We start from the raw sequence: 17487 nt of genomic DNA on the forward strand, positions 1-17487 counted from the left end.
TACACTTTGATCAGCCGGTTTATTCTGGACCACTGGAGCTTTGATTAGGGTGCAGACTGTGAAATCTTCAACCCTCCAAGGTCAGTAACAGACCAATTTCTCTACACGGACAAGGAGTGTAGTCAGACAGCTGTGATACTGATCTCCCAGGAAAACAGCAGGACAGTACAGTTGGTCCAATGGGTCCAATTCAGCGTTTTCCCTTTGTATGCGCAGGGACCCCATTACAGCTGCACCAGCTAATGGGTGCACGTGCTTGGAGGGATGATAAAGTTAAAAGGGCTGATAAATGACATTGCCCAAGAAAGCTCTCCATCTTTACATTGATGATTCTGTCTAGGGCCTTATGATCTAAGTGACTGTACAGGATTTCCCAACACCACAATGGCCGCAGCCTGGTGATTTGAGTGAGGAATCAGCCAGTTGGACACTCCCTAATTAGGTCTGCACCCTGGAAATCAGACGCCCTACTCTAGGCTTCTGTCCTGGTAGGCTGAGTGTGAACCACCCTGGCACCTCAGGTACCTTGGCATCATTAACCCTATGCTGGCAGCTTAGATAGATCACTGGGAATGTAAAAATGTAGCCCACCCACCAAACCACTGCATAACCTACCAGCTGCCACTGTCCTAACTGACAAGCCCAGCCATCTACTGTGTAGTCAAACCCAAACTCCTGGTCGCGGTTTACCAGTGTAATCGTCTTTGCTCCCATCCTTTGGGATTTTGTAGTCCACTTCATCATTGTGGAAGAAGTGAAAAGGTTGGAAAGTGTCAAATATGAAGTCGCCCAGAAATTCCTCCATGTAGGTGGTGAGGATACGGCGATCAAAGCTGTCGATGCAACGGCCTCCGTACATCACCTGAGGGAAGATCCAGAATCGAACATCACCACAACATTGCCAGTTGTATCTCCTACTGTCACATTGTATGACAGAGGCATAACTTCAACTGCTGACACTTTCATTAGAAACTGGGCTTGAGTTGAATGCTAATTAAATTGTGGATTCTACCCATCTACCAATACAATAGACATGAACTTCACCACCATCAACTTTAGGAGAAATGAGGAGAGCAGCACAAGTCACTGTAGATGACTTCACAGAAACCTTTGTCAATCCAGACAGACTGGAGAATCCATCTCCAGTTCATCTGCATCTTACATCAACAATACAATGGCATACAAGCCTGATCTTAACCAAAGGCCCATCATAGTCCCTCACAAAGAGGAGTGTTGCCCATCCATACTGGGATTTGAGTAGCATCTGCTGCAGAAACTCAATGGGTTGAGCAACGTCTGTGGGGGTTGGTGCATCAAATTCCTGGACTGGAAATAGAATATCATGTATTGATATCAGATAGAGAACTGTTTACAGGTGGGTTATATTCTGAACATTTTAATTTCAATGCTCATGTGATGAATTCTGCCAGGGACAGTCCCAAGCCTGGCTGCAAACGGAGGAGGGATGGGCATGGAGCTAGCAACCCCATCCCATAAAACACCAGAGCTACAGAAACGCCAACAGAAGCTCCAACGAAATCACCCTGGAATGGAAGGATCTTTGCCTTAGTCATGTGAAAGCGAAAACCACAGGGTAGATCAACCTTCAGCCCAGGACTGGGGACTCTGATGAGCTGCTATCGGAAGCCTATACCCCAGTAGGGGTGACAGACTTAAGAAGAAGAGATTCATGAGATGAACAAATCCCTGTGGTGAGCACATATTTAAGAAAGTACTCTGTACCTCTCCAATCAAATACTTCAGACTGCCCCATGGAATCCTGGTGTCATTCTGCTCCTGAGCCTTTGTCAAGTAAGTGTTGAGAATCTCCATGCAGACCTGAGGGCAAAAACGATCAGATGAACTTCAGAAACACAAGAGATTCTGCAGACGCTGGAAATCCAGAGCACACACACAAAATGCTGAAGGAACTCAGCAGATAAGGCAGCATGTATGGAAAGGAATACACAGTCAATGTTCCAGGCCTGATGAAGGGTCTCAGCCTGAAATGTCAAACAATTATTCCTTTCCATAAATGCTGCCTGACCTGCTGAGTTCCTTCAGCATTTTGTGTGTGTTACTCTGGATAAACTTCATTGCTTGTAACTTTGTGGAAATAACATTGTTTGTGATGACAAAGGTTATTTAGGAACACAAGTTGTGAAGGGGGCACTAGAGGCTAAATGTGGATATGGAAAAATGAAGTGAGTAGAAAAATATCTGGAGTATAATCCTGGAAAAATGTGCTTTTTGGTAGGAAAGATTAAAAAACAGCAAATTAATTCAGTGGGACCTGTATCTCTTCCATATCCTACAAGTCTGCCCTCATCCCATCCCATCAACCCTGACATAACAGGGACAGGGTTCCCCTTGTTCTCACCTATCACTCACTGAGCCTCCACATCCAACCCATCATTTTCCACAACTTCCACCATCTCCAGTTGGACAAACTTACCATGAAGCACATCCTTCCCAGCTCTTACCTCTCTGCTTTCCGCAGGGAATGCCCTCTATGTGATTTCCTTCTCCACTCGTCCCTCCTGGCACTTACCCCTACAACTGTGATAAATTCTACACCTGCCTACACCTCCACCCTCACCACCACTCAGAGCTCTTAGCAGTCCTTCCAAGGAGGTGACACTTCACCTACAAGAATGCCAGGGCCATCCGCTGTATCTGGTCCTCCTAGTGTGGCCTCCTCTATATCAGTGAGACACGACGCAAACTGATGGACCGTTTCACTGAGTACTTTGCCGTGTCCACCACAACAGCCATGAGTTCCCATTCGCCACCGATTTCAATTCCCCGTTCCATTCCCACACCGATGTGTCTGTACACGGTCTCATCGGCTGCCAGGATGAGGACAAACTCATGTCAGAGGAGCAACACCTCATTTTCCATCTAGGTGTTCTCCAATCTGATGGCATCAATATCAATTTCTCTTACTTCCAGTAACCACTCCCTCTGTTTTTCCAGCCTCCTTGCGGCCTATAAACCCTTCTCTTCCCCTCCCCTGCCCTCATGACCTGCCCATCACCTCCCTCTTATTCCTCTCCACCTATCCTTTATTCTGTAGTACACTCTCCTCTCTTATTAGATTCATTCTTCAGTCCTTTATCTCTTCAACCTATCACCTCCCAGCTTCTCACATCACCCTCCCTGACCCACCTAACTATCACCTCACCTGGTTTCACCTTTCCTGCCAGCTTGTACTGCTTCACCCTCCTATAACCTCTTATTTTGGCTTCTTCCCCTTCATAAGATATAGGAGCAGAATTAGGCCATTCAGCCCATCAAGTCCACTCCACCATTCTATCATGGCTGATCCATCTCCCTCTCAACCCCAGTCTCCTGCCTTCTCCCCACATCCCTTCATGCCCTGACTAATCAAGAATCTATCAACCTCCGACTGAAGTATACCCAATAACTTGGCCTCCACAGCCACCTGTGACAAAGAATTCCACAGATTCATCACGATCTGGCTAAAGAAATTCCTCCTCATCTCCATTCTAAATGGATGTCCTTCTATTCTGAGACTGTGTCCTCTGGTCTTAGACTTCTCCACCATAGGAAACATCCTCTCCAAATCTACCCTATCAAAGCGTTTCAACATTTGATAGGTTTCAATGAGATTCCCCCCTCATTCTTCCGAATTCCAGTGAGTACGGTCCCAGAGTCTTCAAATGCTCCTCATATGACTTTGTCTTTTCTCAGCCACCCTCTTGCTTCTAATATATTTATAAAAAGTTTTGTCAAGATTCTCCCTAACCTTGCTGGTCAAGATAATTTCATGGCCCCTTTTTTGCTTCTTAATTTCTTTTCTGTATCCCCCATAAACCTCAGGAGACCCATTCAGAATGATTTCCTATTCTTGATATATGCTTTCTTCTTCTCCCTGATTAAATCTTCAGGAGCCCTAATCTTACCATTGTTGCCTTTTACCTTTACAACGACAGGCTGACTTGAAACCCCCACCATCTTGTGTTTGAATGTCCCACTGACTGGATGTTGTTTTCTCCTCTGCCATGTCCTGATATCTAATTGATAAACAAGGGCCAATGAACATGAATGCACATCAGCCATGAGGGGCTCAGTTCATATGTCATTATGAACTCTTGCTCCTAGTTCGTACGGGAACAAGGAACAAGTTTAATCAAAGTAGATCTTACGGCAGGTATGGACATGATAGGCAAATGATCCACTGTAGTGAAAACTCTTCTTGTTCCTGATTTCATTGGGACTACTGTTGGAGAACTGTATCCTGTTGCTAGTTTAAGTCAGCTTCCCTCACAACATCTCCAGCTTGATAACCAACAGCAGATTCTGACTTTGACCAGCTCAGGTCCATAAAGGAAAATTAAACAGAAGTGACAGTACCTGGAAATCAGATTCATTGAAATCGTATGGCACATTCCATCCAATCTTCCCATACTTCCTTCGCTCCTGGACCACTGCATGGAAGAACGCCAGAACGTAGACCAGCGACTTGTAGGCAAAGTGGGTGCACATGGTCAAGGCTTCGTGGCTGATCTTGAAATATGTAGCTCTCATGTTCAGCTTTAGGCCATTGGGTGGTTCCGTCACTACCTGCAATGACCAACAACCACTCACTTTTAAGCTATTACTGGTTAGAGCAGTTACCAGGTATTGTTACTAGTTAGAATATTGTTACCAGATATAGACAGCACAGAGCGGCCCTTCAGACCATGACATCGAAGCCAAACCTTTCGCCTGTCTACACTAATCCCATTTGCCCATCCAGAAGTCTCTTCAGTGTAGTGTATTATACTTTATTATAATGCCCTAAATATATTGTTACTGGTGGAAGCAGTTATTGCTACTGGTCACTGAGTAGTGACTTGCATTACTGGTTAGAGGAATTGTTACTAGATAAGGATCAATGACAGAGAACATTTACAGGAGATAGAGGAGACTGCAGATGCTGAGATCTGGAGAAAGGCACAAGCTGCTGGAGGAGTCAATGGGTCAAGCTGTGTCTCTGGGGGGAGGGGAGAAGGTCAGGCATTGTTTCAAGTTGAGATCCTTCATCTGGACTGGAAGATAGAGAGGAGGGAGTCAGTGAGGGTGCGGGGTAGGGCAAGAGCTGGCAAGCCATAGGTGAATGGAGGTGGGGGGAGGTGATGAGGAGGGAGTGTAGGAATAGTGACTGAGGTTGGGAGGTGACGGTGGAGAGGACAAAGGACTGCAAATGGTGGAATGGAAGTTTGAGCATGGAACCAAATAAGGGAGGTAGAGAGGACAGATGGGAAAAGTGGGTGGAGGATAACTAGTGGGCAGAATGTGTGGGTGATGGGCAGATGGAGTGGGTAATGGGGGCTCATTGTGTACAGGAGCAACTGGATAGATCAGGAAGAGAGAGAACAGGGACAGAGGAGTAGCTGGTTACCTGTAATTAGATATTTCATGCTGTTGGGATGCAAATTACCCAGGAGAAATATGATGTGCTGTTCCCCTGACAATGGAAATGGTTACAGACAGACAAATCATTGTGAGAGTGGGGAAAGGAGTTACAATGGCTAGCAACCGAGAGCTCCCAAAGACCAAAGCCGACAGAGTGCAAAGTGGTCACCTAGTCTGAGCCTGGTCACACCGATCAGCCTGCTGGAGGAACTCAGCAGGTTGAGCAAAATCTGCGGGGGGTGGGAGGGCATGTTGACATGTTTGGTTGATACCCTGTCATCAGAATGGTTATCATGTTTTGCAGAAATCATTTGTAGATCACAAACAACATCCTTGCAAAACACCACAGGTCATAGATCTCCAATCAGAATAATATCTATTCACTACTACCCTCTACCCAAGCCATAAAGAAAGCAGGAAAGAACAAACAAATGTGTAGTTGGGTTAAAAGTGGCCAGGACTTGTCCTCGGCAAGTAGAATTAAGGGGAAATCCCAACACCTATCAGTAGCAAGAGGGTAACTGAGAGTAAAAGGGTAAAACCAGACATGGAAAAAGGAGAGAAATTAAGTGTGGAGCCAGAAGAACTGGGTGAAGTCCTTAACGAGTACATTAAGGAGAAGGGCATGGAAAATGGTAAGATTAGGGAGATATAAGGCATATCAATTTTAAGGAGGAGCAATTGAATATTTTGAAAATTTTTTTATGTGGATCAGTCCCTAGGGTCTGAGGGGACAGGGATCTTTGCAAGGATACTGAGGGAAGCACAGGGGGAGGTTGCTGGGGCCTTACAGGAGATCCTTATGTCCTCTTCAGCCACAGATGTGGGTGGAAGCAGATATGAAGGAAATGATCAGGGGAGCGCAGGTGAGGGAGAGGGGAAGACTTGGGACGGGAAACCTGGATGGAGAGGTGAGTGTGTATGGGAGGACAGCACTGGGAGCACTGGACATTTCACTGTTCATAAAATTACGTTGTAAGCTACACAAGTGTAGCTTCCAATCTGCAGGGAGTCATGGAGAGTATACTCCGTGTAAAGCAGAAGTTGGGGGAGAGGGTGAGATGTGATTTGTACTTATTCTACTGTTCAACTGGATCACAGCTAGTTATATTTTCCAAGCCCACTTTCTTCCCCCATTCCCATATCTTCTGTTTCCAATATGAACCTTGTCAATGTGCAATGTTTCAGCATTTCCTGCCTTCTCTAGTAAGAGAATTCTGAAGGTTTGCAAATGCCCGCAATAATAAAATGTCTCCTCATCTCTGCTCTCTGGTGAACCCTTTTCTAGAGACTGGCCCAGTAGCAGAATCTATGGCCTGCATCTGTCCCACCCCCACCCCCACCCCCACCATAAATCCCTCTCTGGAACAGTTATAAACTGGAAGTATAAATATTTATTTTAAATTTATACATTGTTATTTTTTATCATCTTCCAGTGAGGAGGTTCTTGGATTTTACCTTAAGTGAGTTCTGGAGTATTCCAATAGGGAAGTCTTGGATTGGATCAGTAGTGAGCCACAAGCGGAAGTCAGGGTGAGGCTTATGAATTAACTCCAGCGCCTTTTCCAGTTCCTTCAGCCATTTTACAAGCAGATGGCAGTTCTGCAGCATCAGCCACTGCCCACGTGCCACCGCTGTCTCCAGCAACTGCAGCGCTACCTGGCAAACACAAGAAAGGTAACAGCTCACACATTTAACCTGTGTGCTGCAAGCACTCAGTGCACCAATGGAACATTTGAAATGTGAAAACCATATTGCAAATTGTAAACCGAAAGGATCCGTCCTGTTTGAATCAATCTTTGCTGTTGACACAAATAAGTCATTTATCCTGTGCTCAGCTTTCCTTTGACAATGTGGAGTGGGTATGAACCCAGCTGATGCCAAGGGAAACCTCTTTATAACCAAGCATTGAGAATGTCAAACCTGCAACTACAGAGTGGTTGACGTAAGGTGACAAGGCACCTAAGAAGAGGAGAGGGGATTGGAAAGTTATGTGGGGAAGGATGGAAGGAGCCCTAAGTTACTTGTGGACTGACTGGATATCCTCTGTCGTCCAGTACTGTATATTAGAAGAGAAAAGGGAAAATCTATTAACAATCTGCTATTTTGCCATCTCCATGTGCTCTGTAGTAAGTATTCACTTGCAGTGATGTCTGGGTTTCGGTGGGGCATCACCCCAACTGGCTGGAGCCTAGTTCCGGCTGACCTCCAGTCACAGCCTGGTGCCCAGTCTCAGACCGAGGCCCTCCCTCCTGACCATGATCCTTGGCTGGTTTCAATCAGACCAAATTCTGACATATATCCTGGGTACAATAACTTGCCAATTCGTTCACCAGACTCGCACATAGAGTTATCTGAGGTTTGATCAATCTAAGCACTGGAACGAATTAGAAAGGTCAGGTATTGGCCAAATCGAGGCAGCGGGGCCAGGGCTCGTGAGCATATCAAAGCGGTAGGGGCCGGGCACGAGAGTGAGGAACAACCTGAGGTTTGGCCGATTTAAGCGCCGTGCCAGATTGAAAAGGCCAGATTGTCAGACCCGGGGGGGGGGGCAAAGGACTGGCTGGTATACAGCTTGCTGCACTGCGAGGTCTACTCGGCTCTGCGCTGGACTGAAGCTGTGGCCCACAAGAAATGGTCGCCTGAATCGGCTGTAGTGATGACTGGTTTCATGGCTGTGGGTTCACCTTTTGTGAACTTCAGCTGTTTGTATAATTAGTTTTTTTCTCTGCACATGGGTGTTTAATGGTCTTTTTAAAATAGGTTCTGTTTTTTTTAATTTGTGGCTGTCTGTAAGGAGATGAATCTCAAGCTTGTATATAGTATACATAATAAATGTACTTTGAATTTGACATTAGATCCAGCTGCAGGAAATGATGGAGCCAAACTTGAGCTCAGATGTGCAGCTTAGAGAGAGAAAGGAAAACATTTGGAAGTAAGGGAACTTCAGGGACAATGTAAATATGCACCTCCCTGCACAGACCCCTCTCCCATCATCTCTACACCTGGGTTTGCCAGACCTGCTGGCCTTAACAAGAGTTGCAGTGTGGACACAGGCATAATGTAGCTTCCAGTGAAGGGCAGAGGACTGGATGTACAATGTAGATAACGGCTGCAGTAATCTCACAGCAGAGAAAGAGAGAGCTCCTTCAAAATCATCTGACAGTCCAAATGTTATCAAGCAGATGTATGTCAAGCAGTTTAAGCTATTGAAATCAGCGAGCTTTCCTCATGATGCTATGGAATACCTTCTCTTGTCCTTGTCCCATTGCCAGGGATTTTAGTCGACTTGTTCCGAACCCTGATCGCTCAGCCAGTTTTGAAAGGTCTGAAGCTGGGTCAGAGCCAGGGCTGAGGATGAAGACGATGGGAGAATTGGCCGTACTCTGCTCAAAGATGGCTTCAAAACTAATGACAGGTGGCTGAACAAACCTGTAGAAAATGAACATGGCTTAAATTAGTGTACATACTCTTGTTTATCAAACTGGATAATTGTTCAGCTAATATTACATTACTGGAGCTGTGTGAGCTACCTGAATTGTTAAATGCATAGGAGGCAAACAGGACTCTTGAGTTAACATTATTATCACATGGGATTGTCCAAAGGATCTCACTGTGAATCATGTTATTACCAACAATATACAGATCTGTAAAACCATTTACAGTGAACAAGTGAGGTAAATACAGGGAAGTATATTCCACAGAAATCCTGTCTAACTACTCCAGTGTCAGCAGGACACATCTAACTGTGGGAGAAGCTCGTGGACTCAGACTGCTGGCTGTCACCTCGCCAACACTGCATTGCAGCACATTAAGAAGCCTCCAGGCACACTCACTATTAAAGATTTGGCTTTGCAAGCCTACAGATCTATTCCTAGACACGAGGAAATTCAAGCACACACACAAAAAATGCTGGTGGAACGCAGCAGGCCAGGCAGCATCTACAGGAAGAGGTACAGTTGACGTTTTGGGCCGGGACCCTTCGTCAGGACTAACTGAAAGAAGAGCTAGTAAGAGATTTGAAAATGGGAGGGGGAGGGGGAGATCCGAAAAAATAGGAGAAGACAGGAGGGGAGGGGTGGATCTAAGAGCTGGAAAGTTGATTGGAAAAAGGGATACCAGGCTGGAGAAGGGAGAGGATCATGGGACGGGAAGCCTGGGGGGAGGGGAGCCTGGAGGGTGGAGAACAGGCAAGGAGTTATAGTGAGAGGGACAGAGGAAGAAAAAAGAGAGAGAGAGAAAAAAGGGGGAGGGATATATCAAATAAATAAATAAGGGGTGGGGTAAGAAGGGGAGGAGGGACATTAACGGAAGTTTGAGAAGTCAACGTTCATGCCATCAGGTTGGAGGCTACCCAGACGGAATATAAGGTGTTGTTCCTCCAACCTGAGTGTGGCTTCATCTTGCCATGGATGGACATGTCAGAATGGGAATGGGACATGGAATTAAAATGTGTGGCCACTGGGAGATCCTGCTTTCTCTGGCGGACAGAGCGTAGGTGTTCAGCGAAACGGTCTCCCAGTCTGCGTCGGGTCTCGCCTAACCACTTCTGCACCAATATATTCCTAACGCTTCTGCACTAGCTGATGCAAAAATAAGTCACTAATAGCATTGCACAAATCTTAACTGCATCCCAGAGGCAAGAAGCAGCAGCTTTGAACTCGACTTTTCCTCACATTAACTAACTATCGGGCCATGAGGTACTTCAGCAACAGAGGCTGAAGCAAGCATTGTCAAACAAAAATACTGTGAATTAGGTAGTGGCTCCTCCCTTGTGTGAAACCAGGAATATGCAGGAAGGCTGAGTGTACCTCAAAGGAAGTATGTCTACTAGAGTGGCAAGGAGCTGCACTAAGGAACGTGAAGGGGGCCTACTCGCTATACGTGGAGATGACTTACCCCTCTGAACCAGCACTCTCCACACCTGGAGCATTCTTCCCCATGATACTCAGGCACTTACTTTTCCCCAATGGTGACCGTGATGTAGTCCATCACTGCCCGGTAGACACGATCCACACGGAAACAGCGCAGCAACAGCAGCTTCTGAAAACTGTTCAGTGTGTCCTTGTAGTGGAGAGGGAATCCCACTTGTTCAAGTGCATCAAGGTCATACCACTGGAGGAGATGGGAACAACCATTCAGACACAGTGTGTAGGTGTAGGCATATGTGTACATACAGTAGATGTGGTGTTAATAGACAAATCACTTTGTCACTAGAACGATAAATATGTTATTTATCTATTGAAATATTCAGTATAGTCCACTGATTGTGGCAATTGCATCCACAACCATCAATACCCAGGGGAGATGAGTAGCCTTGCATACCCAGAGAGGAAATTAAGAACCTGGTGGCATGGTGCGAAGACAATAACCTATCCCTCAACGTCAGCAAGACGAAGGAATTGGTTGTTGACTTCACAAGGAGTAGCGGACCACACGACCCAATTTACATCGGTGGTGTGCAAGTGGAACAGGTCAAAAGCTTTAAGTTCCTCGGGGTCAATATCACAAGTGACCTGACTTGATCCAACCAAGCAGAGATCACTGCCAAGAAGGCCCACCAGCGCCTTTACTTCCTGAGAAAACTAAAGAAATTTGGCCTGTTCCCTAAAACCCTCACTAAGTTTTATAGATGCACCGTAGAAATCATTCTTCTAGGGTGCATCACAACCTGGTATGGAAGTTGTTCTGTCCAAGACCGAAAGAAGCTGCAGAAGATCGTGAACACGGCGCAGCACATCACACAAACCAATCTTCTGTCTTTGGACTCACTTTACACCGCACGCTATCGGAGCAGTACTGCTAGGATAATCAAGGACATGACCCACTCAGCCAACACACTTTACGTCCCTCTTCCCTCCAGGAGAAGGTTCAGGAGCTTGAAGACTCGTACGGCCAGATTTGGGAACAGCTTCTTTCCAACTGTGATAAGACTGCTGAACGGATCCTGACCCAGATCTGGGCCGTACCCTCCAAATATCCGGACCTGCCTCTCAGTTTTTTTGCGCTACCTTGCTTTCCATTTTTCTATTTTCTATTAATGATTTATAATTTAAATTTTTAATATTTACTAATTTTTACTATTTTTAATATTTAATATTTGTAATCCAGGGAGCAGGAAGCGCAGAATCAAATATTGCTGTGATGATTGTACATTCTAGTATCAATTGTTTGGCGACAATAAAGTATAAAGTATACCCAGCTGTTACTCCCACTGGGAGAGAGTTGGGTGCCCACTTCACCCACACGTATTTCCATCAGATTGTCAGCCTGCCACAGATGGTCCTCTATGGACCTGACCTTTCCTGCGTTCTCCCTGTAAAATCACTTCTACCACTATGTGGAAAGTTACCAGAGTTCTCTCCCACTTGAGGAAAAATGTACACAATTGAAAATTGTTGCTGATTTAGAAAAAAATGAATACAGTATAAATGCACATTCTTTTGTGCGTGGTGACCATGTTCTCAATATTTTACAGCCTTGTGGGCTGTCTGAGGCAGCACAACTCCACCTGTCACATAGTCACACCACATCTCAGGAATTGGCCATAAATGAGAACTCTGTCCGTGTCCCTGAAACATACTGCTTAGAACTCCATACAAGTACTGTGGGAAAAATGCTACTCTTTTACACAACCGGAGGATTTTCCTGCATTACCAATATCAAGACTCAGCAAACACAAAGCAGTACTGGACTACGAGACAAGAAACTACTCCACGGGTACCTGAGGTGCAGCAGCAAGCCCAGGGACTTAAGAATAATGGGAGGAAAGGTTGCAAGACATCCAGCAGCTCAAATTCCTCCACTGTCCAAACAAGCATACCCCACCCAATGAAGGCCGACAGCACAAAGTGAACTCATCAAGGCACCCACTAAAAGGAATTAAAATGCATCAAAAACCTCCACAACCATGACTCTTTTCTTGACTTGAGTATCTTTAGCTCCATTACAGAGCAGCCTCACCACCATTCCTCACTGACATGTCTTTGGAAGAGTCACATCTCCACTAAAAAGATATACCCTCTGAGTTCTAAGATGAGAGTAAAGACTTTCAGCCATAAATTCACAAAAAGAGGATAGAGTTCGAGCCCCTCATGTTGGAACAAGACTGATAACTTTAGCGTCTCCCTGCTGTTGCCACAGGGAGACTCATCACCTTTGACTTTTTCTACCTGCAAGACTAAGGAGCACCTCCTTCAAGCTCAGACACTCACAGAAATTCATCTCCATCATGCAATCCAGCATTGTAACTAAGGAGTCTACCAGAGGCAAATTTGACCCATTCTAGTGTCAGAGAAGACCAAGATATGGTCTAGTCTTTGCTTTTAATCTTCCTTGCCACAATATGACACCTTATCTGCACTTAAGTTCCTATGAGAATGGAGTTAATCTGTAGAATTAACGGGAAACTCCAGAACCAACCCTCAGCAGTCATGCTGCAGTACTCCGGTGCATACACACATATCTAGGGGTTGATCTCTGAGCTACCATGAAATCCTTCACTGAACCATACAACGGAATGGACTCTACTAATCTGGCCCTGCTACATAACATCAGTGCCAGAGCTTCTGAAAAGCATTAGGACAGAGAAGACCCCCGGGATGGATGGGAATCTACCCCAGGTCTCTCTCCCTGATCAACTCCTGCCTTTCCAAGTGTAGATGAATCCTGTCCCTCAGTGGTTTGACCAATCATTTCTCTACCACTGATGTAATTAACTTGCCTATTCCCACTGCTCTGGACATGCAACAATATTTGTCACATGACCTGCTGCAGCACGATCATTCAGCAATAAAATGCTACCAGGATCCTCCCTGTTTCAGCCAATGGGATTAGCAAACGTAACTCAGGAATCAGCTACGATTTGCAGCTTTTTTTGCCCAGTGATCAGACCATCTTCTGGTTCTAGCTTCATTTCTCAATGCTTCTCATAACCCAGTAATTCGCTGAGCCCCAAAGAAAATACTGCTATTCAGAGTTCATATATACCTTAATCCCATCCATGGATTGTTGACCTACCGCTCCTGAAGTCCTTTTGACTTCTCTTGACTTCTGAAAAGAAATTCATTGGAGTGAGATGAGATGATACTTACGTTTTTCCAAACCTCCTTATTCTTTTGCAGATCTTCTGGAAGTGATGCAAACAGTTGTGGAAAAGACTCTGCAAGATGAACAATATCCTCCCAGCCTTGATCCGGAAGCCAATGACATGGCTTTGGCCGCTTGCTTTTCGCCAGAGATATGTTTCCTGTGAAAAGCAAAGTCAAAGTAAGAACAGGTTGACGTCAATGCTAATCTGTTATATCAGCAGGAATTTGTCTATGAAACCTGGGTCAATGGGGCAATATCATCAAGCCATTTTCTGCCTAGTTCTCTGTTGGGGGCAAAGAGTGGGAATAAAGGGGGCATGGTTTTCTCAGGTGGAAATTTTGCCTGACAAATCTGTTGGAATTCCTTGAGGAAATAACAGGCAGGATAGACAAAGGAAAGTCAGTGAATGTTGTTTATTTGGATTTTCAGAAGGCCTTTGACAAGGTGCTGCACATGAGGCTGATTAACAAGATAACAGCCTGTCATTTTACAGGAAAGGTATTAGCATGGATAGAAAATTGGCTGACTGGCAGGAGGCAAAGAGTGGGAATAAAAGGGACCTTTTCTGATTGGCTGCCAGTGACTAGTGATGTTCTGCAGGAACCAGTGTTGGGACCACTTCTTTTCACATTATAAGACAATGATTTGACAATAGACAATAGGTGCAGGAGTAGGCCATTTGGCCCTTCGAGTCAGCACCGCCATTCACTGTGATCATGGCTGATCATCCACAATCAGTACCTCGTTCCTGCCTCCTCCCCATATCCCTTGACTCCGCTATCATTAAGAGCTCTATCTAACTCTTTCTTGAAAGCATCCAGGGAATTGGCCTCCACTGCCTTCTGAGACAGAGCATTCCACAGATCCACAACTCTCTGGGTGAAAAAGTTTTTCCTCAACTCCGTTCTAAATGGCCTACCCCTTATTCTCAAATTGTGGCCTCTGGTTCTGTACTCCCCCAACATCGGGAACATGTTTCCTGCCTCTAGTGTGTCCAATCCCTTAATAATCTTATATGTTTCAATCAGATGCCCTCTCATCCTTCTAAATTCCAGTGTATACAAGCCCAGTCACTCCAATCTTTCAACATTTGACAGTCCCGCCATCCTGGGAATTAACCTCATGACCTCCGCTGCACTCCCTCAATAGCAAGAATGTCCTTCCTCAAATTTGGAGACCAAAACTATACACAATACTCCAGGTGTGGTCTCACCAGGGCCCTGTACAACTGCAGAAGGACCTCTTTGCTCCCATACTCCTTATCCTTAGATTCTGTAAAAGGATGTAGATAGATTGGGAGAATGGGCAAAGAAGTGGCAGATGGAATATTATATAGGGAAGTGTATGGTCATACATTTTGATAAAAGGAATAAAGACATGGGCTATTTCTTAAACGTGAAGAAAATTTAGAAATCTGAGGTGCAAAGGGACTTGGGAGTCCTTGTGAAGGACTTATAGGTTACCACAGGTAGAGTCAGTGAAATGTAATGTTAACATTCATTTCAAGAGGGCTAGAATTTAAGAGCAAGGATGTAATGCTGAGGCTTTATAAAGCATTGGTCAGACCGCACTTGGAGTATTGTGAGCAGTTTAGGGCCCCTTATCTAACAAATGATGTGCTGGCTTGGAGAGGATTCAGAGGAGGTTCACGAGAATGAATCCTGGAATGACAGGGCTAATACATGAGGATCATTTGATGGATTTGAGCCTGTACCCGCTGGAGTTCGAAGAATGAGGATGAGGATATGGAGAGGATGTTTCCTATAGAGAGGGAGCCTAGGACTAGAGGGCGCAACCTCAGAACAGAGAGCTGCCCATTTATAATGGAGATGAGGAGGAATTTCTTTAGGCAGAGGGTAGTGAATCTGCGTAATTCATCGCCACAGACGGCTGTGGAAGCTAAGTTATTGGGTATATTTAAAGTGGAGGTTTTCAGGCTCTTGATTAGTCAGGGTGTCAAAGGTTAGGGGAGAAGGCAGGAACGTGGTGTTGAGAGGAATAATAAATCAGCCATGATGGAATGACAGAGCAGATTCGATGGGCCGAATGGCCTAACTCCGCTCCTACGTCTTATGTTTTAACTGTATCAATAGCATCAGAATTCTGAAATAAGAAGAGAAATGGCTAGAAATACTCAGTTAATCAGGCAGGATCTGAGGCAAAAGGTCCAGATCAATGACCTATCAGTAGATTGTATAATTAGTGGATGAAACACTTGAAAAAGTTTTGATATATGGATGATCCTGAAAGACTACTGCAGAAAAGTAAAATCAAACTATCATCAATGGTTTGAAAGAAGGACAAATCAATAACATGTTTCACATTCTTTATAGTCAAAGTATGACCACTGTGGGTAGGTAAGCAGCACTAAAATCCTGATGAAGGGTCTCGGCCTGAAATGTCGACTGTATCTCTTCCTATAGATGCTGCCTGGGTTGGATGTGTGTTGCTAAAATCCACACTCACAGGTCTGTGGCTACCAGGCTTTGACCTGCTACTCCTCTAGAAAAGAAGGCCACCTTTGTTGTCCTCCAGTCATCTGCTACCTCATCTGTGGCCAGTGAAGATTTTAAAATCTCTGTCAGATCCTCATCAATTCCTCGCCTCCCACAGCAGCCTGGCATAAAGCCCATCTGGCCCTGAAATTTAAACATCCTTAAGCCCACTAAGGCCTCAAGTGGCATGTCAGTTAACTGCAGAGACACACTTAACTACCAGCCTAAGGCCTAGAACACAACACCATCTTCATCTGCTGTGGCTTGAGCAGGGCTTGAGAAGGAAATGATTTTCAGAGTTACAATATTGTGAGACAGCCTACGAGTTACAAACAGGGTGGAGCAGATAATCACTGCATGAGCAACAGGGGTCTATCACAGCGTGGAATAGGCCCTTCCAGCCATGTGAGCTGCACTGCCTGGCAGCTCCGATTTAACCCATCCTGATCCTGGGACAATTTACAATGACCAATTAACCTACTAAATCAGTACGTCTTTGGACTGTGGGTGGAAACCAAAGCACATACAGGGAACCCACGTGGTCATGGGGAGCAAGTTCAAACTTCTTACAGACAGTGGTGGGAAATGAATGCTAACGAGCCACTGTTACTGGAAGGATATGACATAAAATATTTACAGTCTTGTTGTAGAGCAGCTCAGCTGAGTTAACTGCAGACTTGCTGCCTACTGGAACTGTTAATATACTTACATCAACATTTTACGTGAAACAAGAGCATCCATTAACAGCAACGATTGATCCCACTTGTTTCTTTAATTACATTATTTATGAGCACATTTACAGAGATATAAATGTTATCAAATATTAAAGCCTGGAGACATTAAGATGCTCTTAGCAGGGAATGAATCAGAATCGGATTTACTATCACTGACATGTCGTGAAAATGTTCTTTGCAGCTGCAGCAGGACAGTGTGAGGCCAGTCAGAATGCACTCCTCTGCGCATATGGAGAAATTTGCAAGACACAAAGATACTCTTTCAGGTCAAAGACCCTTCGTTAGGATTGTTGAACAAAAATTAATACTTATCATATAATCAAAATTACTAAATCGAATGTTTGAAAGGGATCACAATCACACTCAGAATCTCCAATTCTAATTCTGTATTCTCTTAAAAATGATGACTAACTTTGCAGTACAGTCCAGTCAGAATATTGCAGTAGTTTTTATATAATCACTACATAATCCCTGTGCGTGTTCTACCATGTGAAGTGGGTGCAAGTTGGGCTGCCCTGCCTGACAGTTCTCAGTAGTAAATCACAAAATGATGATGCACCAAAAGCTCAGTACCCAATCACCACCATACCACATAGTGCCTGTCTCAGATGGAAATCAGCACAACAGGAAATGAAGAAACTGGGAATACTAAAGAATGAATCATTGGCAGAGCAGGTGGAGTCACAGAACCAGAGGAAAGTACAGCACAGAAACAGACACTTTGGCTCATCTAGTCCGTGCTGAAA

The 17487-nt window shown here is 44.9% G+C and overlaps 1 protein-coding gene across 1 annotated transcript in view; it reads right to left on the reverse strand.

Annotated features, from left to right (window-relative positions):
- Positions 1–17487, reverse strand: part of dnah10 (dynein axonemal heavy chain 10) — a 281471-nt gene that overhangs the window by 19020 nt on the left and 244964 nt on the right. Inside the window, exons 67-73 of the mRNA XM_063073994.1 lie at positions 13515–13669; positions 10382–10536; positions 8670–8853; positions 6880–7080; positions 4378–4587; positions 1744–1839; positions 691–862 (exon numbers count right to left, since the gene is read on the reverse strand). Coding sequence (XP_062930064.1) covers positions 691–862; positions 1744–1839; positions 4378–4587; positions 6880–7080; positions 8670–8853; positions 10382–10536; positions 13515–13669 — 1173 coding nt within the window. The remainder of the gene's footprint in view (positions 1–690; positions 863–1743; positions 1840–4377; positions 4588–6879; positions 7081–8669; positions 8854–10381; positions 10537–13514; positions 13670–17487) is intronic.

The sequence above is a fragment of the Mobula hypostoma genome, chromosome 21, assembly GCF_963921235.1.
Source record: "Mobula hypostoma chromosome 21, sMobHyp1.1, whole genome shotgun sequence".
In the NCBI taxonomy this organism is placed as follows: Eukaryota; Metazoa; Chordata; class Chondrichthyes; order Myliobatiformes; family Myliobatidae; genus Mobula; species Mobula hypostoma.